At 36.2% G+C, this 23,732-nt stretch overlaps 1 protein-coding gene across 1 annotated transcript in view; it reads left to right on the top strand.

Annotated features, from left to right (window-relative positions):
- The first annotated feature begins 893 nt into the window (after positions 1 to 893).
- mlphb (melanophilin b) overlaps positions 894 to 23,732 on the top strand; it is a 45,295-nt gene continuing 22,456 nt past the window's right edge. Inside the window, exons 1-6 of the mRNA XM_088930986.1 lie at positions 894 to 991; positions 4,902 to 5,066; positions 17,688 to 17,909; positions 19,504 to 19,640; positions 21,344 to 21,385; positions 22,891 to 22,958. Coding sequence (XP_088787112.1) covers positions 4,945 to 5,066; positions 17,688 to 17,909; positions 19,504 to 19,640; positions 21,344 to 21,385; positions 22,891 to 22,958 — 591 coding nt within the window. The 5' untranslated portion in view covers positions 894 to 991; positions 4,902 to 4,944. The remainder of the gene's footprint in view (positions 992 to 4,901; positions 5,067 to 17,687; positions 17,910 to 19,503; positions 19,641 to 21,343; positions 21,386 to 22,890; positions 22,959 to 23,732) is intronic.

The following is a 23,732-nucleotide window of genomic DNA, read 5'->3' as shown; positions in this document are numbered from 1 at the left end:
TTAGTTTGCTTTGCTGGTTTAATGCGCCTGCCTTAATTGACAACCTGGCTGTGAGGATGAGGATGAGGCTGTCAGAGTCCTAACTTTTTATGAGGGATGATCCCAGGAGCTCCTGCAAGATTTAATCATGATATTTACAGTATGTATACTGTAAATGGAAGTAGTCAAGACAAGGTTTGGACCTCCTCCTGAACTTTTATTGAAAATGCCCATTAATCAGAGCAAAATATATAATTAACCATAAAGAAAAAACACAATATAGTCTTTCCACATGCATTATTTATTTAAAAATATCTTATTGTGAATTACCTTTTATAAACATCTACCTGAGCGGTTAACACTAGCACTACAGTGAAACATAGGTTCACTCTAAGTGTTAGTATAGCTTAGATTTATGGTTTACACTAATGTGAGAACACATACGTTCATCCAAATACTGTATATTGTGTCCTTAAATAAGATTAACACGTACTGTACTACTGCTGGTACAAGTAACTATTAAATCTCCCACATAGCTCTAGGACTCCAGAAAAATATTTTTATTCTTCAAAACTCCTTATGGATCGTAACAAATACAGTAGTCTTCAGAACACTTTTGAGATTTCCAAAGGGAAAAACCTGAAGGAAACTTTTCTTAGAAATAAAGAATTCAGAAAAGGAGTCTTGCTGGCATCGTGTAAAGGTTTTAGGTCACCAAATAATGAACTATGTGGGCGTCCTGTACTATTTTGATATACCTGTACAAAAAATGATTTGCATCCGTGCGCTAAAAAGTCTTTAGTTTTCTAAAAATATGTTCCGTAAACAGCCATGTTAACTAACCTTGTGATATGAAATGACCCGTTGTGAAAGTGCAAAGGGGGCGGAGATTGGATACCCCCCTTAGTTAACATTGAGCATGTGATTAATTTACTTAAACCCTTTTACAGTTTTGCTGTCAAACTCTCCAGGGATTAAAGCTCGTAACAGCACAGTCAGGGTACAGGTGAAGGTAAATATCAACTAAGTTTTGTTTCTTACTCTTCCATTTTAAAAACTGGTTAATTTTCGGCTCTTCTCTTTACATTTGCGTCGATAATGCAGAAAAGTATTTTAAAAATCAATAACTGTTTTATTTTCCCTCAGCTGATATCTTGACGTTTGAATTTAAACATAGAATAATACTGAGGTTGAAGTTTTCTTTACAATGCAGTACTGTATATCTTATAACAGTACACAACAAATGCATACAAATGAATGATAAAAGTCAACAACTGGAATAAAAAGTATATTGTTGTTGCCAGAAATACCAGAAAATAAAACAAGTAAGGCGCATTTTATATTGAAGTTCTGAACGTAATGGCAAGATATTAGTTAGCTACTGGCATACCACTACACAGTTCTTTTTCACGTAGATGGTGATACATCCTAAACCACCCTTTTTGTGCAAATAGGACTTTTGCATAACAGGTCTGATGTAAAGATGGTGTGTCACCCGGATCCAGAAAGGGCGTGCTTCTTTTAAAATGATGCTGTTGCCTTTGCATAAAGTTTTTTTTGTAACTGTAGCGTTAATTATTGTTTCCTTGCTGAAATAACAATATATCAACAATTGTACACTGCGTGGTTTTTATGAGGATGTTAGATAATACTTTATTGCTAAAGTGCTAGTATACTGTATATATAATGATAACACTTAAACGTGTGAATATTTTTTGGCAAAAACATTTCGTCATTATAAAACAAATAAGCATTATGAAGCATTGTACAAAAGCAAATATCCCTGCTGAATTGGATTCTTAAAGTTATCTTTAAAAGGTAAATAGCAAAAGAGTTTTAGACAAACTTTAAATATTTCACATCTTTAACATTTTTATACCTAGTTAATAGCATTCCATGTCCACTTATTCAACCTTAATGCACAGGTTCTTCCGTCTTTAAACGACGAGAAAAAGAGAATATGTCGTATATATTCTTTTTCTCGACAAAATGTTGTTAATTCTTCTGACGTCCTTGCTGGTTATGTGCTACTTAGCGTACAGTACCTAGTCTTATTCCGTCTAATATTTTAAAAAATATTTAAAATACTGTTTTGAATATCTACGAATTATTCCCTTTACCTTCACACTAGATTTTAACTTTGTATCGTATCCTGATGCTACCCATTTCGTTTGTCCGTTTTTACTATGATTTCACTCTCCAGGATTTGGAGAAATGTTGTGCATTTTAAGTATATTGAATTTAACTTGACTACGATTTGTTTGCCTTAAAGTGAGATTTGGGTAACTGTCATTGATTTGAAAGGGCGCACTTTAAAAAGAATATGGTCTATGAAGGAATTTACCGATACTAGTACAGTAGGCATCGATGTAAGTAGCCAACTCTCAAGAGATCCAAGGTGCTTAAATATCTCACACCCTCAAGATTGTACACACACAAAGTGCCAATCCTTGTTTTACCTTTACTCGTAATCAAAATATTAGTCAAAAGGGCGTGCTGTTTTCTTTTTCAAATAGCATTACAGGAATATTGATCATGGGTTTTGTATTACAGGGAGAAAGTTTCGGTAAACGTGAAGCTAGCGCTTTGCAGTGACTACACGACGTAATAGTGAACCTACTGTAGGCGTAATATGTCATGCAGTAAAGATTATTTTGTCACAATTTCAAAGTAAATTTACTAACAAATTCCTGTGTTTATGATGTTTTTGTGACGATTATAATTATCCTTTTGATTTGGCATTTTATCAAAATTGTGATGTTAAAATAGTATACTGTACATACAAATTATTTTTATTTTGTATCATTTGTAACGGGAAAACGTAATAGCCTTTCAACATAAGGCCCCATTCAGAAAAAAATACCAGTTGATATACATACACAAACAAAGAGGGATAATTTATAAGCAGTAGGGATAATATTTTCACTCTGTAGTTGATTTCTTTACAAGATGTAAGTCTGACTGCTTATTGTGGGTGGAGTAAACATGTCCCTCCAGTAAATCCTGAACTGCAGGTCATAAATTCTTTTAGTCCACAGTGCATAGCAAACACCATCTAAGCAGGTTATCAAAAAGTTCTATAAATTCTGTATAAAAAACTACTAAATGAGAAATCAAATTATAATATTTAAAGTAATAATGCAAAAACTGTTTTTCAGCAGCATTATTTTACTCAAGCTTTAACACCGCTAACATAGCTTTTACGTTTTTTACCAGTATTAAATGAATAGCCACAAAATTATATTAGATAGTTATGCAATTATGAAATGTACATATCTGACTAATAACTGTGCCATTAATCATTACTAGGGATCACTCACCAGATTATTGACACTGTATTAATGTATTACGTTATGACAGATTTACACAAGAGTTTTCACTCCCTTTAATGAAGTGCTATCTATTTTTTGGTAACTGAAAAGTAACATCTGCACATCAAACATTAGTGATATCCATTCAAGAGTGACCAGAGAGGAGTTAATTTACTGAAGTTTACTACTTTATTTGCTTACTATCGGTATTTGATCTTACAGTGGTCAAAAGGTTTGTGGAAACATGTTAAATAAAGTATTGTATATATATATTTAATATTTTCATTTATTTATGCAACAAATTGACTGTTTTAACAGATTTGGCAGAAGGTCAGTTCCTAATCTTGCCCACTTCTACTTTCCTACAGTACATACTGTACACAGTATATACTGCAGCTTGCCTCCTGAATGTCCCCTTGTGCTTCTCTTTTGCACCCTTCTCGACACCTCTTCTTCACCCTTGCAGCAGCTCCCTTGCTCATTCCTCATGAAAGTGATGGGGGGGGGGGCTCTGTCAGCCTCATTCTTCTGGTTAGTCTGCCCTTCCCCCAGCTAGGTGAGTTACACTGCTGACCAAACTACTGGAACACTGAATGGCCATTTGCATTATTTTCTAAAACCAACTTGAAGTTACATTGTGTCAAGCATCTGAATACATTTGACGACATTGTGTTTTGAAAATGTTAAAATTCAAAAACCTCTTTACAGGAGCATACAAAAAAATACTACTATTTTTTTGTATTGTAATAGCCAGATTATTATTTTTGAATGACTTGCATTTATACAACAGGTTTTGAAAAGCGTGGTTTATATACTGTATAAGAGGAGACCTGCCTCATACACCACTGAAGTGTAGCACTTACCTAGTTGACAGACAACAGCAGCTGCAGCCCCACTGCAAATAAAATGTAACCTATGATTCTGCAACAACAGAAATCAGGGGATTAAAGATTTAACAAACTATGCATCTGATTTTCTGCCTCCGATGCAGACAAGTTTTTATTGGGCTTTTTCTTTGCACATGGTCTCCCTTAGTTATTGCACAGGGCAATACAAAGTGTGACTAATTTGGCTGTTGAGATATTAAAATTTGCAATGATTAATTTGCAAAGATGAATGATGAATTAAGTTGCTGTATTGTTACACATTCTGTTAAATCGTCCCTCTATTAAAAAAAATTGTTGACCTGGATTTCTTAGCAGTGCCACTTTGAGATATTCTGCGATTACCCGAATTGGGCTAACAACCATTCCTTCAGACAGTTTATCAGCATTTCTTATTTGCAACAGTAATTATATTATATGTAGAGCAGAAGACCTGTTTTATTTGAAAAGTGTACCAAGTCATTCCAAATGAGCTACTGAATGTAAGTTGAACTGATCTCTAAAAGAAAATCACATTTGTGCTGTTTGGTTTTCTTAGTTGGTGCTTGTTGTAAAAATCAAATTTATCCGTGATGTTGAGTAAATTGCACTTGGTCTTTAAATACATGTTTGGGTGTGTACCCATCTTGTCGTATCTTCTGTATGGTACTACACAGAATGGTGAATAAGCAACAGTCTCAGGCATAATTAGAATGATCTAACACATGTCTTTTATGGCCTCTTACAGAACAAATTAACAGTTATAAAACAGGAATACAGGAGTTACCTGAATGCCTGGGACCATGGGAAAGAAGCTGGATTTGTCTAAGCTGACAGATGAAGAAGCCAAGCATGTGTGGGAGGTTATTCAACGGGACTTTGATCTACGGAAGAAAGAGGAGGAAAGATTGGGGTCAGTCTTTTATTGTTTAATACTAAAGCAAAAGGAATCTGCAGAAAAAAAGCAAAAAGTAAAATATCCCAAATGCCGTTTTGAAGTTTTAAGTATGAAATGGTATAACTAGCAGCAATGCCATTGTAAAACAAATATTGATCCAAAAATTGGAAATGATACTCCCATAACTGAATCATGTGATATAGTGGCAAACCACTGCAATTGAAGTTCCTCCCTGTTGCAAAATTGTGTTTTAAACCAGGGACATCATATTACAGTATTTTATGCTGTGTCTATTACTGATTGGCCTGCTGGATTAAATTGTATTTGCAAAATAACAACCATATGCTGAATATTGAAAACAAATTTATTACATTTGGATATAGAAATAGGCTTTTAAACTTTTATGGAGTACTGTGTGTTAAATAATTATAGCTTTTGATAGTCATCTCTTCAGACCAACACATTACCACGACATAGGTTAATTCTCATTTTGGAAGACAGCCCAGGTGTGTGAAATTGTCAGATTAACTATGTACAGTAGTTAGTTCAAATGAGTAGTGTGTTCAGATGTGTTTCAGTTTCGCAGGCACAGAAAAGGTTTAGGGTATCAAGCAGTAGGTTCTAAATATCTTTTCATGCAATGCAGAGCTGATCCAGATTTACAAAGCAGAAGTCTGCTTGGAGATGGTGAGAGTGTTGGCAGTTATGTACTTTAAAAAAACGACTGCTGATTCTTGACTTACTTTTAGAAAATGGGAAAGGGACACATGATTTTATTGAAGATGGTAAATAATCAGTCTTTTGTAGATTTTTTTTCCACTTTTTTATCTCTGTAGATTTATTTCCTAAAGGCACAGAATGAGTTATTTGCTTGTTTTCCATATGGATGGTTTTGTGGTATTTGTGTGCTCACGTTGCTTTAAAATGAAACTACGCCAAAGGCTCTCCAGCCCTCTGAACCTCTAAATGATTTTAGCTCAGTAGGAATTGAATTAGGTAGCAAGAAGTAAGACAAAACCTAAGTTAAGAAAAGAAATGCATATACTGCAAGTGTAATGTAACCATAATCAGTTTGTGATTAAGATATAAGAACTTTGAAAATATGTACAGTACATTTTAGTGATATTCCACACTGTGCGAATGTGTTTGTTGCCAAGGTTCACAACTGTCTGCCAAAAGAAACAGAAGAAGGACTAGTAAACAAGAAAACCAAGGTCAAACGTAAAAGAGTCTCTCTTGCAACAGCTGAGCTGTAAACACAGTGTGAAGTGTGAATCTATCTCCCTGTCTACAATGTGTAGTCAGAAGGATGGGCTCCCTTCATCTGAAAGTTTTACTTATTTGTCAGTTTTATCTTTTTTTTAAGAGATTCCTAAGAGTAACAATAAAGAAAACAATCTTGTATGGAGCTGAGAGAGTTAAGAGGTGTGTGAGGTAAATCAGCAAGATAATGTGAAAAACTGTTTGCAGCCGTCACTGATAAAAAATGCAAAAAGACTGTTGTGGTTAAGGCGGGTTTTTTTAAGAAAGTAGAAACAAAAAAATGTTTTTAAAGTTTCTGGACTGGCATTTAGTAAAAATTAGCATATGCTGTCATCTACTCTATCAGGCCAAAACTTCCAAACTTCCATTTAACTTGAAAGGACAAAGAATTTTATTAACTTGCGTTTTGGATAAGATGTTGTGTAGGCTGGCAACATATGCACCGGAAAAAATATTGTCTGCTACAGCTTTAAAAGGGTGAGTATTTGATATAAGCAGAAGGAAAGTCAGTCTGCCCTCTCAGCTCTATCTGTAAACATTCTAATACAAGCACAGCACTACTATTATTTTTGCTAAGATAAGGTCAGGGGCTAATTATAATAAGCAACAAAAGTAGCATATCTCTTTAAAATGTATGCTTTATGGGAAAAAAAAGTTTTGGATATTGCTTAAATGTTTTTGCTGTTGTTTTAATTAATAGAGCATTTATGACTGACCGTTGTACACGTAAGTGACTTTGACGTTTGCATATACACTAAGTTACCTAGTTAGTGAGAGATGTTTTGGCACAGGAGATGGGGTGATTTTACCAGTTGAATGTCATGCTTGGAGAATATCAAAAAAGGAAAAAAGGAAATCAATATGTACTGCGTATCAAGAAAACAGTACCTTTGTGCCATTTATATTTTTTGGAGGCTGGACTGATCTAATCACCATCGAATGCCCTTTGGAGTGTTCAAAGCCATCAATTTCTTGGAAGGACACTATAGTCAATCACAGTCTGTCAAAGATCGGGTGTGATCTGGGAGACCATGAGATAGCACACTCCCTTAAGACCAAATCATTTTCAACTAAGTGTGATGTTTGTATAGGAGTGTCTAGTCACTACAGAACTACACTTATAGTGTGATGGCAAACTGAGTAATTCCTGGGAATTCTAAGGGTTGCTTCCCGTCCTGTTGGATTATCCTGATGTGACAGCATTCCATCAGCCTTATGCATGGAACTTAAGTCTCTACATCAGCTCCAAGAGAACACCACAATGCTTGCCCTCATGCTGCTCTCGTACAGCAACAACAAATCTTGTGAGATCTGCACCCCATCTGTGAGATGTACTGGGGAAACAAGGACTCAGAAACTAGTGAACAGGCACATGCTTATTTACGTTGTATGAGAGAAGTGGGACAGAATTCCACCAGACAGCTTCTGCTGGGGATTTCAAGTGGTTCAACCAGCAAATCTATGATCCATGCATCATGGGCTTAAGCCCACAACCTGCTGTGACCAAAATTCCCAAAGTGGCAGCACACAGCTGGCTGAAAGTTAGTGATGGTAGGGAGGAATTGGTGGAGTCCTCTCTTGGATCTTGGGGACAACCCAACTTTTGAAGTGTATATAGGCATGAGGTGCTGATGGTGAAGGATGCACCACTCCTCCAGCAGTATGTGATGTGTAAAAAGACGAATAGCTTTGAAGGTGGATGGTTCAGAGGAGTCTGCTTAAACTTCCCTGTTTTCCCCGTGTGCGGTTATAAGGTTAGCAACTGTGAGCTGAGACGGGAATTGTGCAATGGGCAATTCCGAATTTGGTGGGTGCATATCAAAAAATATCAAAAATTGGAGAGCTGGAATTTGACAAATGAATACTGCATCTGCAACTTGGTGCAAAGCACGTGTCACAGATGTACAGTAGATGCAGAGTTTGTATTGCTCCCTCCAGTAGCCAGACATGCTACTAGCCTGTGACTTTCACAGCTGACACCCTGTTGATGACAAATGTTAATCAGGATAATGAATTTACTTGTGTCATGTCCGTTCAATAAAATGTCTGTATACTGGCAACAAGTAAGAATTGTTAATTTTTTACTATAATTACTTTGTTAAATTGTTGCAGATATAAGTTATAAGTTTCATTGAGGCTAAGCACTGTATATTTAGGTGGAAAGTTGCTTAGGAGCTACACGTGACAATATACCAAATGGACTCCTTGCATTGGTAACTTCTTTTAATATTCTATTGCATGACTATTGCTATTGCATGACTGATAATAATTTTGTTAAGGGTTAAAATAACCAATATTTATGTGCCAAGATGCTGGAAAAATGCTCGCTAGAAAAAAATGAGATGGATAATTCCATGCTTTTTTTATACCTTTCTTTTATTCTTGTTCATCCAATAACAGAATTATATGGAAACATTATGTGACCTGATATCACAACTGCCTCATTGTTGGTGTAGTCTTCCTTTAGAAATATAATTTAAAATTCCCATCCGGGGGTGTCCTGTGCTTGTTGCTTGCTGGGATGGGTTCTGGCTCCCCCATAATCCTGCAAACACAGTGTGAAGTGTAAAACATGAGGTGAATCTGTTAGGACTATTACTATTGTTTTCTTTATTGTTACTATTAGGATTCGCTTGAAAAAAGATAAAAAGCTAAAGTGGTTAGAAAGTGGAAAGATGTTATGCAATTTTGTTTTCTGTGATTTATCCTAACCTATCTAGAAAATACACTGTGAATTCCATTAGATGATGTTATATGTATCTTTGTTGTTCAGCCTTGCAAAATCTCAAAGCCTACCATTGTGAGGGAGCTCATGATGATCATGGTAAAGTCACAAGGGGATTTTCAACAGCTCACATTCTCTTTGGCAGACCTAGAGGCTGTGAGGGAGTATCTTTTAGGGATACTGTATATAAAGAATTTTCTGTTTCATTTTGCTCTTTTATGAAAAGGCACGGTGGATGTGTTTCAGTTAAAGGGGACATGCTTTTGTTGGTTTTTCAATCTAATCATTGTCTTGACCTCTACTTTCATTTTCCAAAACTCCTTAGTCTACTCAAAATTCTTATTTAATAACAAATAAGAAAACCACATGATGTAAGACTATGGTATTGTGTATCTTTTGTGGTCTTCACTGTTATGTGAACAATAATGAGCCATTGAACATGTGTAGTTTGATGGGACAGTCCTTTAATATTTTATCGTTTAACATATTTGACATGCACCTAGTCCTCACTAAGTCCTATTAATAGGTATAACTAACCCCATTTGATAAATAATGCACAAATATTCTACTTTGTCATTATTTATTTTTGAAAAACTACAGCCTCAAAAGTTTAATTTTACTATTAAAATTTGGTGAGGACTACTGCAGTTGAAGGTTAAATATGTCTACATATGTTAAACTTTAAAATCTTTAAGGGTTGTACTTAATTTTTCACCACACTATGCTGTATATCCCATTTACTGTATCTGTTATGATGTGCATCCAGAATTTCAATGAACTGATTTCAAGTGAATCAAATGAATAAAGTCAAGGTGATTTTCCACTGCCTAAGGGTATGAGTTAATCTTTACAGAAGTGCTGCTTCTTCAGTTGCTTTCCTCCCCATTAACTTAGTTTTCCTTATTTCAAATCAACATTTTGTTTGTACTGTTTTCCCGAGTACTAGGAAAATGGATTTCCTTCTGTACATTATAAAAGAGCCATATCATTAAAGAACTTCAAGGCATTTTCAAGCTGTGTTTGCTCTTGTATTCCATGTGTGTGAAAAACCATTTGGCACCAAACTGTATAGCAGTGCACACAATTTTAAAACCCCTGAATCTTTTTGAAGTGTGCATAAACATTTGTTTACTGTACAATTGTTACTTTAAACTGTATCAGATATATCTTACACGCAACTACTTCCCATAACAAATCTAGTCAGATTCTTGCTGGAGGAACTAGCATCTTGGATTTAAATACTGTAATATTTACACTGGTCCATGGTTCCATCTATTTTGTGTATACAGTACTGTAACTAACTTTAGACTTCAATGAGATCCCTTATAATTATACCTTAACATCTGTTTCTGCATGTTCCCTTTCTCTCACAATTTTAAACATAATATGTGTCTGGCAATATGCTTGGCAGTTTAAAAATGTGCCAGTAATGTGTTTATTATGATAGACTGCCAGGATTTTCTGTTACTATGGTTTGATTTCATTGGCGTAATAAATCAAAACTACGGAAGCGAGTGGGTATCCTAATAAATGAGCAGATGTCCATACAGTACCTACCGTAGACATATGGTCTTGGATGAAAAGTGCTCTGTTGCCGTCACAAACTTGGCTTTCTTTTTCTTTCTTGATGCAGCAGAAATGTAGTGCACAGTCTATTAGAGGGAGAGTCTTGGAAAAGATAACCAGCACAGTTAGCATTCCCAAAGGACACCTAAAATAAGACAGCTGAGAAGGAAGTACGCAAGCTAAGACAGTTAGGGAAACTATACTTTAAAAGCAAAGCAAAAAATAACCCATATACTGTATTTCACAGGTGCGTGCAGTCCTTCTTCTGTTCTTCTTGCAATGCTTCTGGGGTTCTCCAAACCATCTTAACATACAGTATGCTATGTGATTCGAGTTAACACATCTCTCTACCTCTGTCAACTTTTAAAACATTTGTAATTGTCTCCCGTAACATCACTCCCTGTGGTTCAATACAGTTGTTAATGTGGGTGCTGAAGTGACCTGTTTTTTTAAAACACCGAGACATCAGGAAGGATGTAGTAATCTCCAAAATAGATGCAAAGAATTCTTATTTAACTGTGAATATGACAAAGCCCCAGGAAGTTGCTGTTTTGTAATACTTTCCAGATGCTGTTGCCAGCTTTTTTTTCTCCTGGACAGAAATGAAATCCTAAAGGACTAGGACAGGAACAGAAATATTCACCATTTGCTGTTGGCGATTGAAATCTGCATTTAAGCAATTGGCAAGTGTGTTATGATTTAGACTCCATATCTTAAATAGATATTGGTTGATATTGTAATTGTTGGAAAATAGTTTCATTTCAGTGTAGTGTTGGTAACAGCAATAAAAAAGAAGAGTAGGTGAAATGGACTGAAAAATATGTGAGTCTTTTTGATGTCCTGCTGTGATTAGAAGAGAAAGACATTCAACATGCTCAGTCTTAGCACTTCATTTAACGCCTAGTGTGATGTTTTATCTCAAGATAAAAAGACATAATGACAATTTATGTATGGCTAGCTGATTTTTTTCTTTCTAATTTTGAAACTGCTCATGCTTGCAGACCAATCAGACTAGAACCGTCATCCTTGTCAGTTTTTGGGACTGATTAGCTGAAGAGTTTGTGGAAAAAAATCCAGTCCTGTGTCAACCAAGATGGCTGACAGACCCTTGTATCTAAAAAAACATGTAAAAATCTTATGATGCTCTACACCACATGAATCTAAACTGATTGATTAGATTTCCTCACCAATCAATTCTCTTTTTAAAATAATTTGTTTTTGATAAAAAAAAACTAATTAAGCTGTTTTAGATTTTCCAGGTTTGTGAATTATACATACAGTGGGTGTTTAATTCATGAATACCTGGGTTTATCACTGATATTTATAAATATTTATTATGTTTATTTTCAGGTGAGATACTTTTTTCACCATTTCACTCATTTTATGAGTTAACCAGTATCATGACATTTACAGTATGTAGAAATTCATGTTCATATTCTGAAGTGCCCCAATATTTGAAGACAGTAGCTGATTCTCTTTGCAGAGGTCATTGCACCATTTCAAGAATGGAGTAATGTTAAGTTAATAACAAAAACATTTTGCATCACAGAGACAGAAACCAAAAGACATATACTGTACAATGTCCTGTCATGTTAAAATTCTGCATCCCGGTAGTTAGAAACATCAAACCTGTTCTTTATTAAATGTGATGCACAAGGAACGTTACCAGCCATTTCTTTTAGTTTTGTCTGCTCTGTTTTGTGCAGCATGTTTTATCGCCTACATATTATCTCCAGCTGCTTGGTTTTGAAATGGCTGTCTACTTGCAAAATCTAATCTTCTTCTTCTGATTGGAACCAGACGCTTATTACTGTGAAACCCAGCCCAGGCAAAGAGATGGTGGCTTGGAAAGACGAATTTCTAAGCTCAAAATTTTGTGCTCCAGGCAGTTGTTTGAACTGAGTTGGAGTTTATTTTTTAGATACAGAAAAAAATGGAATTGTGGTTGTATTTTCATTTCAATCCAGTTCTGGAAATTATTCACTGATGGATATCCAATAAAAATATATTTTTTTGCAGAACATAAAAAAAATGCAAAGCGCTTACTGATTGAAACCTCACAGAACTTTGGATTTAAGTCTTCCTGGAATGGAAAGACAGTCATTTAAAACAAACTCTGTCATCTAAAATAGGCCACTGCTATGGAAAGTTATGAAGAAAAAAATGGATTTAAAAGTTCGAAATTACAATGAATGTATTATCTTTAACATGTCTTGTGGTAAGAATATACTGTACCAAGGCATTTAGGAGACACTGAAGGAATTTCTGTTGGGAAATTGTAACAGTGTTAATCTAATTCACAGGTAATCTTTATTTTTTAAGTGTTTAAGTGAGAACGCAGGAACATTTACAACGCTGCTCATCATAATGCTCAAGATTACCAAAATACTTAAGATACTATTTTCAAACTTCCTGTGAGCAACTAAATTAAATGCATACACTTTAAACACCCACCTACAGTATTAATATACTGCGTGCACACTCACAGATGTTGACAAATTCATATTTATAGCAATGTAAAAAGTCAGCAGCAAATAAATTGAAGAATAGATGGACTTTCACTTACTTTTGTCCCATTTAACACTGTGGTTCGTCCAGCTACGTAATTATCTGTTTGAATGTCAATGAAAGCAACAACAGTGTTTTCCAAGTACATTTATATTCCAGCCACTTGTGTTTTTATTTTTCCCACTCATTGTGTTGTTTTGGGTGATCTTGTTGTCTTCACATCTGCTGTGTAGTGGCAGGGAGAGTAAATTCTCTCCAGGATGCAAGGAGGCTTTAGTAAAGTTTCATCTCAGGTCATCTGAAAAGGCATTGTGTGATTCAGCTTAGTTACAAAGGAAAAAATTCCAAACTCTCGACAGAAGCGGATGTATTCAGTTTTTCAGTTATGGAAAGGAGGGTTTGGGAGGAAAGTTTTTATAAAAAATGATTTTTAGATCCTTTGTAATATTTCAAGGCTTTAGCACTGCATTTTAGAGATTAGAAGAGATTTAGAGATGTGGGGCAACATTCTGAAATAGTATTATGCCGTTTTCTTTTTGCACATTCAGCAAAAGTGAATTGGAAAAAGATGGTGGAAGCTGTTTCTGTTAAATTCTATTGGATTTAACTAGATCTCTTTTACTGTTGCAATATGTGGGTTTTGGATTTTTATGGCATTAACTGTAAAAATATTGATAAACCTCTTGTGTACACGTGATTATCCTTTGCATGATGTATCCTGACATTGTGGCATTGTTGTGCTTTCACTTCCAATTTTTGATGCTGCAAGCAAAAAAACACATTCTATGATTCTCCTCTACTTAAAAGGTTGGTATCTGTTTTTAAGAAGCATTGTACTTGGATAGATCTGCATAGATCTCACATTGTTGTGATCAGGTTTTGTAAAACTATCAAACTGATCAAATTATGAACAAAGTCAAGCAAAGTTGTTATAATATTAGCAAACATTAATTTTGTCTTTAACTAAAATGTTGATCCTCATAACTTACCTGATTAACAACTACTGACTGTATCTAAGACTTTTGAAAACCTTCATTTATATTCATATTCTTATCCCTAAATGCAAACCTTTCAATTTCAAATAAAATTTTGCCCCCAGATTCAATTTACGAAAGTAACTATAACAGCTTTGTTAAACAATATATTATGTCAACAATTTAAATAATCCTGATCACTACACCATGAATATTTTCTAAATATACAAATAAAAAAGCTCATATAAAACTGCTGATATGATTAAGGTTTGCCAGTATTGTTTTCCAGAAAAGGATAAGGCAAAATAAGTTATTTTTATTCTAAGTATTGCAGTTGTTGAGATGCTGTGTTTTCTACTTTAGAGAGACCAGCAGTGCAGGGCAGACAGCAGGAAACTGCTACAATGCAATACATTTAAAAAGGAAATGTTCTGTAAAATAACAATAATAAGGAGATACAATGACAGCATGGATTGGAAATTGATGAGTGAAATAAAACTTAAACAAACAACATAAAAATAAATGCAAAATCAAAATTAATGTAATTGAAAGATTCATATGTTGACTATATTGAGTAAATTACTGTAAGGCAAAAACTGTTTTCCTTTCCTGTTTCAAGTAAACCAACTTTAAAATCTACATACATAATGAACCTTGAACAGGTAACTTTTATAATCAAGAGGTACAATTTGGTTCCTTAAATTGTAGTATAATAAGGGAGCTGGATCATGTTCACAGCATTGGTTCAGTTTTGGTTTGAGTGCTTGATCAGAAGTTCCCGTTACTGTATACATTTATTCCATTTACTGTTTATAAAACACATGAAATTTTGATTTCTCTAAAAAAATAACATTGAAAAACTTTGCACCACAGAAAGAGCTGTGGCATATTCTATAGCATTGCTGATTTATTATACATAATTTTAGGGGGTTTCATTTATTACAGAGCAATATCAGATGGAATTATTTTTGCCACAGTTATTACATTTTCTTATTACTTGAAAAGGATGTGTATAATTTTGTCATTGAATATGTGGCTTAACATATGTTAGCTTGTTCCAAAGTTGGAGATTGTTGCTGACTTATGTAGTTTTCTTTCTGAACTCAATTCACTTTTGAAGCAATTTAAAATTATAACTGTCATAAGAACATTAGAAAGGATCTCATCCAGCCATTTCTTTAAAGAAGCCAGGGTATAGGCCTCAACAGTATGACTGGGTAACTTGTTCCAGGTTCCCACAAGACTGAGTATTGTGTAATGTGTTATATAGAAATGGGATTCAAAGAAGAACATGTCATCACCTCCAAGTCTGAGGTCATGGTTCTCTCACTGGAAAAGAGTGGCTATTTCTCTCCAGGTGAGGGAGGAACAGCTGTCCCAAGTGGAGGAGTTTAAGTACCTTGGGGTTTTGTTCACATGTGAGGGTACAGAAGATAACAAGATTGACCAGCAGATTGGTTCAGTGGCGGCAGTAATGTGGATGCTGTACCAGACTTTGGTGGTGAAGTGGGAGCCGAGTTGTCAGACTAAACTTTGGGTTTTCCGGTTGATCTACATCCTTATTCACACCCAACAGCATGGCCATAAGCTTTGGGTCGTGACCGAAAGAATGTCATCTGCCGAGAATGGGGTACAAGCGGTGGAAATGAGCCTTGTCCCCAGGGCTGCTGGGCTTACTCTCTGTGACATTGAGCAACTCGGAGTAGAGTCGAGGGAGGACCTTGCAGTACAGTCGCTGCTTCTCTGGACTGAGAGGAGCACGTTGAAGTGGTTTGGGCATCTGGTGGGGATGCACCCAGGGGGCACACTGGAGGTGTACCAGGCACAGCCCACTTGGAAGTGACCACAGGGCACACCCAGGACTTTCTGGAGGGATTATATCCGTCAGCTGCTCTGGGAGCAATTGGGAATCCCCCAAGAGGAGCTGGAGACTGTTGCTGGGTAAAGGGAAGTCCTGTATGCCCTGCTCAGCATTTTACCACCATGACCCTCACCAGGACTAAGCAGTTAGAAAATGAGATAACAGAACATATCCTTCATATACTTGACAAATACTAATCATCTCTTTTTACTGTTAATTACATTGATGTTTTTTTGCAATATTATTGTCAATGGATTTTGTTGGAATTGTGTCTAATCTGAGTTGTGTTCCTCTTTTAATGGTGTTATACTGTAACAAGATGGGAACTGTTTGGAATGGGCAGTTCAAGTGTTAGTTTATATTTAAAAAGCACAGAGAGTAGACATGGATCCCCTTGTACAGTATAGCCTAAAGAATAGATTGTTCTCAGCTTCCGGCTGTGTTTTAGCAGTTACAGAGCTAAGCAAAATAACATCTGCTGTTTTCCTGTTTTCACACCTTGCATGTCTCCAATCAAACAGTAAAGTTTATTTCATTGTGGCACAATGGTCAAATTTAATTAGGAAGATGTATGACTGTTTCATTAGATAGATGCCAACAGTTTGATTAGTTTGTGCACTAACTATGAGTGTTTTTCATGAACAATGTTACCATCCAGGTGTCGAGATTTTGCTGAAGTGGGAAAATTCACTATTTGGCATTCAATCAATTATACATTGGCAAACAATTTTAATCCCATGGTAATCGTTAACCACCTCGTTTCCTCATTGGTCCCATTTCAACCAAAACAGGAAGATGAAAGCGAACTGTTCATGATCTGAGAGAGCAGAAAGTACGGTTGTGAATTGTATGGACTGAAAGGTGAAGTAAAGGCTTCTGCTCACATAGTCCATTCTTTTCAAATGTCTGTTTACTTTTTAAAAAAAGATTTGCAACCCACACTTTGATCATGAGATATTTCTCAAGCTTTTTTAATTCACACTGACCCACACTGTTCCATAATTCCTTCAATATCTTCTAAACAAATAGAGAAGTAAAGTTGAAGAGAAAAGGCTAGTGGATCTGGGATCATTTAGATTAAGAATTCAATATATGCATATGTACTGTATGTACTGTAGCAATCTGTTACTGTACATGCAAAAGTTGATTCCACGCTGAAAAGTAGAAAGAAGAAATCCAAAGTTTCAACTGTTCAGACTTCTTTCGGTGTTGAAAGGATTCATGCCTCACTCCTGTAACCTCGGATTCCTTTACTTGTTCCATTGCAGCCAACACACACACTTCAACCATTTGTTGAAGTGCTGGGTAAACGGTTGTTTATTCAGTAGAAAGTGTTGAAGTGAATTATTTTTTACTTATACTTTGACATACTGGATTATACTTCATATTTTTGTTGGTGGTTGGCATCATGCAAGCTGTGCCAGTGAAAGAAACCATTTCCTGTCTGGTAGGAGTTTTTGGCTATAGTCAATAGCATAAACTGTGCCAAAAAACTATTGACCTTTCCTAGGTACTGCAATCACAACAAACTGTTCTACCTAAGCATTTTTACCTTACTTTTTAAAAAAATATACAGTATGTTTTCTGTGAGTACAAAATGTCACCGATCCAAATGATTTTCTTGATATAGTTGTTTCATTACACCAAAAAGCTTTGCAAGCACTCTAAAGATCATGCAGTTTCAGCACCTTGCATGTGGTCTGTAACCTTTAACCTCTTCCCCTTGTTGTGCTCTGCAGGGAGCTGAAGACAAAGATCGAGAAGGAGGACACCAAGCGAGAGCTGCTGGGGTCCCAGCCCAGCCTTACAGAATCCCACTGCATCCGCTGCCTGCAGCCCTTCAAGTTCCTCGTCAACAGCAAGCGCCAGTGCCTGGACTGCAACCTCTACACCTGCAAGTCCTGCAGTCGCTACAACAAGAGGGAGCAGGGCTGGGTGTGCGACCCCTGCCGCATGGCCAGGTGAGCCAGCCATGTCATCCCAGCAGCAGTGCATACTGACATGAAGAGCATAACTCTGCCTTAAGTGTGGGTGAACGTGCTAGATATCAAAGCCAGCCTAATCATGCTCATCTCATTTCTTGACCCTTTTCTCTGCTAGATCCATCTGGAGGATTCTTCCCTTTCTTATGAAAAAAGCAAGTTCACGTTTCATATTTATTTTAAGACATACAGTTGCTATATATGAATTATATGAATAATGTAATTATTATATGAATATTTAATAATAAGCATATTATTCTTATAATTCATATATGCAGTATATTAGATAAATCATCTTCCTGCTTGCAAGTGACTTTTAAAGAAGCAAGGCACTTTGAGTTGGATTTCCAGACTTAAAGTCTGTTTAGTTAAACAAATGGTTTTACATTGAAAATCGAGTGCGTTCTGTAATCACCAGGTACAGTTTCCCCCTGTGGTCTTCTGCCTCCAGACACATCTGCACTCTGTGCTTGTGGTACTAATAGTTCAGACTCACAGCAGCAGGACCACAGTCACATGGGGCCTCTAATTCTTCTGCTTATAAGGTCTCATCTTCTTCAGGTTTCAGTTAACCCTGCTTGTCACACTGCAAGCTGTCAGTACCAATATATGTTTGAACTAACAATGCGATTGTTTTTATATTATCTGGGGACTCATATAAGCCAATTTAATAGCGTTTCACAAAGGGGTCAGAGATTCAGGACTCATCAGAACTAAAGAGCAATAATGGAAGGATTCCCTTGGCTGATGACAGGTACCTGTAAATAATAATAATAATATTCAAAGTGATGGAGTGATCCATCTTTGCCTTGGATACGACGACTGGCAAGTGCCTTGATCGCTTGGATCCATATCCGATATGCTGTCAGAATGAGTAAAAGAGCCTTGCCTGTCTGAGTAATGGGAAAAATATGCCTATTTCGCAGCTTCACTTTTTATTTTTACAATTTTTTGTGATTGTTCTATTCCCAGGTTTGCTTTGGGTTGAACATTCCATGATACAGCTGTGAAAAAGAATACGGTGACCTGGTGGCTCTAGGGTTTCATTTACTAGTCATTTAAACATTTCAAATTCAATTCCACGTTAAACAGATGTGGGAAGTGTTTGGTAACTCAGCACCCAGTGGACAGAGGTTTCATTACAAAACTGTGGTGAGCCTGGACAAGGCCTTTATGACATGTCTTTCAAAAATGTGGTACCAGATTTGCTTGTAACGTTTTGGTCTGAAAGCCTGAAGTATGCAGCGCAGCTAATAAACACAGTTGTTGGACACAAGAATGTTTAAACCTGTGATTTATTTCTCAAATTAGAAGACTAATAAACCTCTGTTTCTAGACATTGTGTAAAGAAGCTGAGTTACTGCCATCTGGTGGAGAAGAGACTTCTTGAAAAATAATTAGTTTAAGGCTGAGAGTGATTTTTCCATAAGGAATTTACTGCAGTTTTTTATAGTTCCATGCATTTTGTCTGTTTCTATATTTAATACAGCCATTGTGTACACAAACATGATTAAAAAGAGAGAATGAAATCCAGATTGTTCAGCATTCTTTGTTGTTTCCTACTTTTTGCTAGAGTTGTGAAGATGGGTACACTGGACTGGTATCATGAACATGTGAGATCTCGGTTTAAGCGATTTGGCAGTGCCAAGGTAATGCGATCACTGTATAAGAGACTGCATGGTGGTCAGAGTGCCTCTTCTGATCTTATAGGTATGTATGATGTGCAGCCTAACTGTAGAAGCTTCTTAAACTCACAGTACTTACAGTATATCTGAGTGGCACAGGACAGCCCACAGCTGGTTGCAAAATGTCTAACAGTGAATTATCAAATCTCTGTTGTTCACTTTTTTGTCATACTGTATGTGCCATAATAAAATAGGATTTTAGCAAAAGTAAACTTATCAGAGATGAGCTAATCTACAAAGAAATGTATAACAGTAAATAGTGAGATTAAAGGATTGCTTTACATTATTAATGTAGAATAATTCAAGTTGCTAAATTGTTTTCTATTAATCTAATAAATGTACAGGGTTGTTGGTGACAAACTTAGGAGAAAGTAAGCTCTTACTCAGTGGTTGGAAATGCAAAAAGGTGTTATTTGGTCATTTCCCCTTTTTCTGTGGTGTTTGGATGGATGGTTATCTCGTCAGATTCTGAACATGAGGCACCACAGTCCAGAGAAATAGCTGCTTTGGTCTTGCCTTTTGTTCAAGTGCTGTATTCAGATATGTACTGTATATTATGTTTTCTCTAGGAAACTAAAGGTACAGATGTTTTAAGGAGGAATATGATGAATGATTTGTGTTTGTTGTTTCATTTTGTGTCACATATTTCCACATTTTGGGAATCCTGTTCATAGGTTATACTGTATACAGTATATAATCACAAGGAGTTAAAAAAGAATTTTTATATTATGTGACGTCACAATAATGCAAAGCAGACAGTGATTACAATTTGAGCATGGTCTTTGATCTTCATTTAAAGTATTACAAAATGTACTGACTTAGACTGAAAAATAAGTAGGAGGTGCATACAGTAGCCTAGAAAGAGCCATTTGCTTGCCCTGGGTGTACTGGGTTTGTATAGTTGATATTGAGCTAATGGCTGACACAGTAGAGTAGTGGTTAGTCTTGCTACCTCACTGCATTGAGGTCTGGGGTTCAATTCTGAACCTGGAGTGCTATCTATGTGGAGTTTGTTTTTTCTTTCTGTGTTTGCGTGGGCTCCCTCCAGTTGCTCTAGTGTCATCCCACAGTCCAGAAACATATTGGTAAGATAATTGGCTTCTGGGATAACTGGCCCTAGGTGTGAGTGTGTGTGTCTGCCTTGCGAAGGACTGGTGTCCCATCCAGGGTGTGCACTGCCTCTCACCCAGTACTTACAGGGATAGGCTCCAGCTCATCCTCAACCCTGAATTAAAAGAAGCAGTTATAAGCTGGGTAGATGTTAAGCTAACATACAAATAGTGTTATTTACCCTTTGGTTTCTCAGATGTATAAACCAGAATTGTTGTAGTCTTTAGTTTAATTCCTCTCACAGTAATTGTGCTGTTCATCTTGAAATATTTACTGCTATAGAAAGTAACATACTGTACAGTACTAAGTTTATTTTGTGATATCTCACAAAATCTCACAAAATAAAAGTTGTTTATAAAAGATACCTTTACAAACCTTTACCTTTACCTTGTTTATGATACAATACCTTTTAATGCCAACAGATGTCAGTGTTATGTAGTCATTCTAATTTTGAAGAAGTACAGTATGATAGCTTTGGAATTATTTTTAAATAATTAAAATACCATTTGTGTTTAGCATAGTATGAATAATTCACCTACACTTGGCTTTAGTTGTTATGCAGTGATCGCTTCATTTTTCAGGGGTACAATTATTGATTTTTTCTGCTTCTCATCATAGGCCCCCGTGATGATGACACATACAGCATGCCTGATATACGAAGTGAGTATGGAACAAGTCACTTGAGGCTGTCTTCTGTTGTTGTAACATAATTATGCCCAGTCTCTCCCTGAGCACTGCTCTGAGCTTATCAATTTTCAATTTATTGGACTGTACCGTAGTGGACATATTTTGAATCTAATTTATATCAGATGTAGTATAGTGTTTCAGAATTCATGTAAACATTTATTGATTAGACATTGAACACAATTAGACATGTAATATTATGATAAAATTAAGCAGATAATCTTAAAAATAAAATAAATGCTGGCATGATTTTGACGCAAAGAAAAGCACACTGACATTTTTTAGAGAGGTAAATGTTAATGTCTGGAAAGAATTCCAAATATTTCCTTGCCTGTCTATTTCCTTGTCTAGCTTCAAGCTGCTTTCTCAAGTGCAGTAAATGCAGACCTTTTAACAGATATTTAAATGTATGTATATACTGTAAACCTGACATTGTGAGGAAACTTTTTTGCTGAAAGTACTCCTGTTTTCTTAATATTCTGAGGTGTGTATCAGTTCACCTGTAGCTGTGTAAAGCATTCCTCAGGCATGGTCTCCTGCAATTAGATCAGATGACTCTTAACCAGAATAATATAGGAAAGCCCTTGTGTTTTGCCCCTAGCTAGGGTATTAGTACTTGCAGTACAGGTACCATGCATCTTAAAGTACCACTTGCATACTTATCGTGTAGAGAGTATCATTAGAGGATTTCTTCCCTAATTCGCAGAACATTAAGAACGTGGGATAGTGTGAAATAAATAGGTTTACAAGAGGAGTGTTGTGTATCTCTGTCTGTGACCTGAGTGAGCAGGAGTTCTACAGAGGGTACACTGCAGATCTTTAACCTGTGGGCTGAAGCTCTGACCCCCAGCTCTCCATATTCACTTCACCTTTGAGAACACTCAGCAACAGTAACAAAGGCTTGTGACAAAATACAACTGAAAAGGGCTCTAAAACCCAGAACATACTGTATGTTTGCAGTTTGATCAATGTTGCTGCTGTCGAACTACATGGTGAGCAGTAACAATGAGCAGTAACACAGCACTTATTCACAATCTGAATTTTAAAAGACCTTGTATTTTTTCTTAATAAGTGTTCCGCTTGTTTAGTACAGTAAATGAGTGGCAAAAAGAACTGTGGTACTTTTCCACACAGTAGGGCTTAATAAAACATTCTTCAGCACTTTATTAGAATTCTACTCAAAATGGGTTTTCTAGTTCCTGAAACACACAGTTTGTGCTTCCAAATGTCTGATGGATATTTTGTGATGCCCAGTGGGGGAAGATAAGGACGGAATTGTATGGAATGATTAGTGAAAGACTGTGAGTGTTCAGACACAGGAAAGGAGTTCAACTGCAGTAGGAGCTCTGTCCCATTACCCTCCATGTGTAACTTAGTTGCACAAAGAATTTGTTACTAAACAGACCACAAATGCACAGAATACGTGAAGTAACCTTTCAATATTTAATAGGTGCTGTTCCATTCTCACTCTGTTTCCTCAGATGTCTACGATGGACGGGAAGAAGATGAAGGAACCATTGATGCCTCAGAGGCACAGCGCTACAAACTGGTAAAAACAAACTCTTATTCACAGACATCTGAGCCTTGGGTGTATGTGAAGGAGCTGTCAACAGTAACCACACAGTCACCCATTATTTTGTTTTCAATAGATTTGGAGGGTTACTTAGGCAAGCCAGAAAAAGTACAAGGTGGACCAATATGAAAAACACTATCCATTCAGCTGAACTGGCACTATAGAATCCATTAGTCATCTTAATAGTCTGATGAAGGAAATTCATCCCTGGAGTGATGGAAAGCAGAAGATGTAAAATGAAAATTCCACAGCCATGCCAAGATTTTCTCATCACAGTTCTCACCAAGACAACAATAAAAGTAATAATTCTTAGAAATAGTTACAATTTTTAAATGTATTCATTTTAATTTAACACAAATATTTATATGTACTGTAACATCCGAAATAATATACCAAATAAGCAATAGAAACCTTTTCACTGTGTTATTCTTGATCTTACCCAATGCAATGCAGTTCTAAGGCATACACAATTTCTACAGCATTATTGTCTGAAAACATTGGCGAGTACATATGTGTAAGCATTGGTTTTCTGAAGGGGTACTTGTGCACATGTAAGATTTCTCTGTTGTTTTATATTGCTTGTCTTAATGCTTTTGCCATAATAGCTGTTTTTTGTTTGCATGTTTCATGGTTGGATGTTCCCTCATAGTTCTCATAGATGTCACTTTCGTTGTCCAGGATGAAGTCTTATTCCTTTAGTTTGTGTTATTTAGCTCGTGCGAGATTGTGAGACTAAAAATGTGAGACTAA

The sequence above is a fragment of the Atractosteus spatula genome, chromosome 13 (assembly GCF_055471065.1).
Source record: "Atractosteus spatula isolate fAtrSpa1 chromosome 13, fAtrSpa1.hap1, whole genome shotgun sequence".
NCBI classification, from domain to species: Eukaryota; Metazoa; Chordata; class Actinopteri; order Semionotiformes; family Lepisosteidae; genus Atractosteus; species Atractosteus spatula.
Note: the sequence above shows the minus strand (reverse complement) of the source record. Positions and strands in the feature narration are given on the sequence as shown.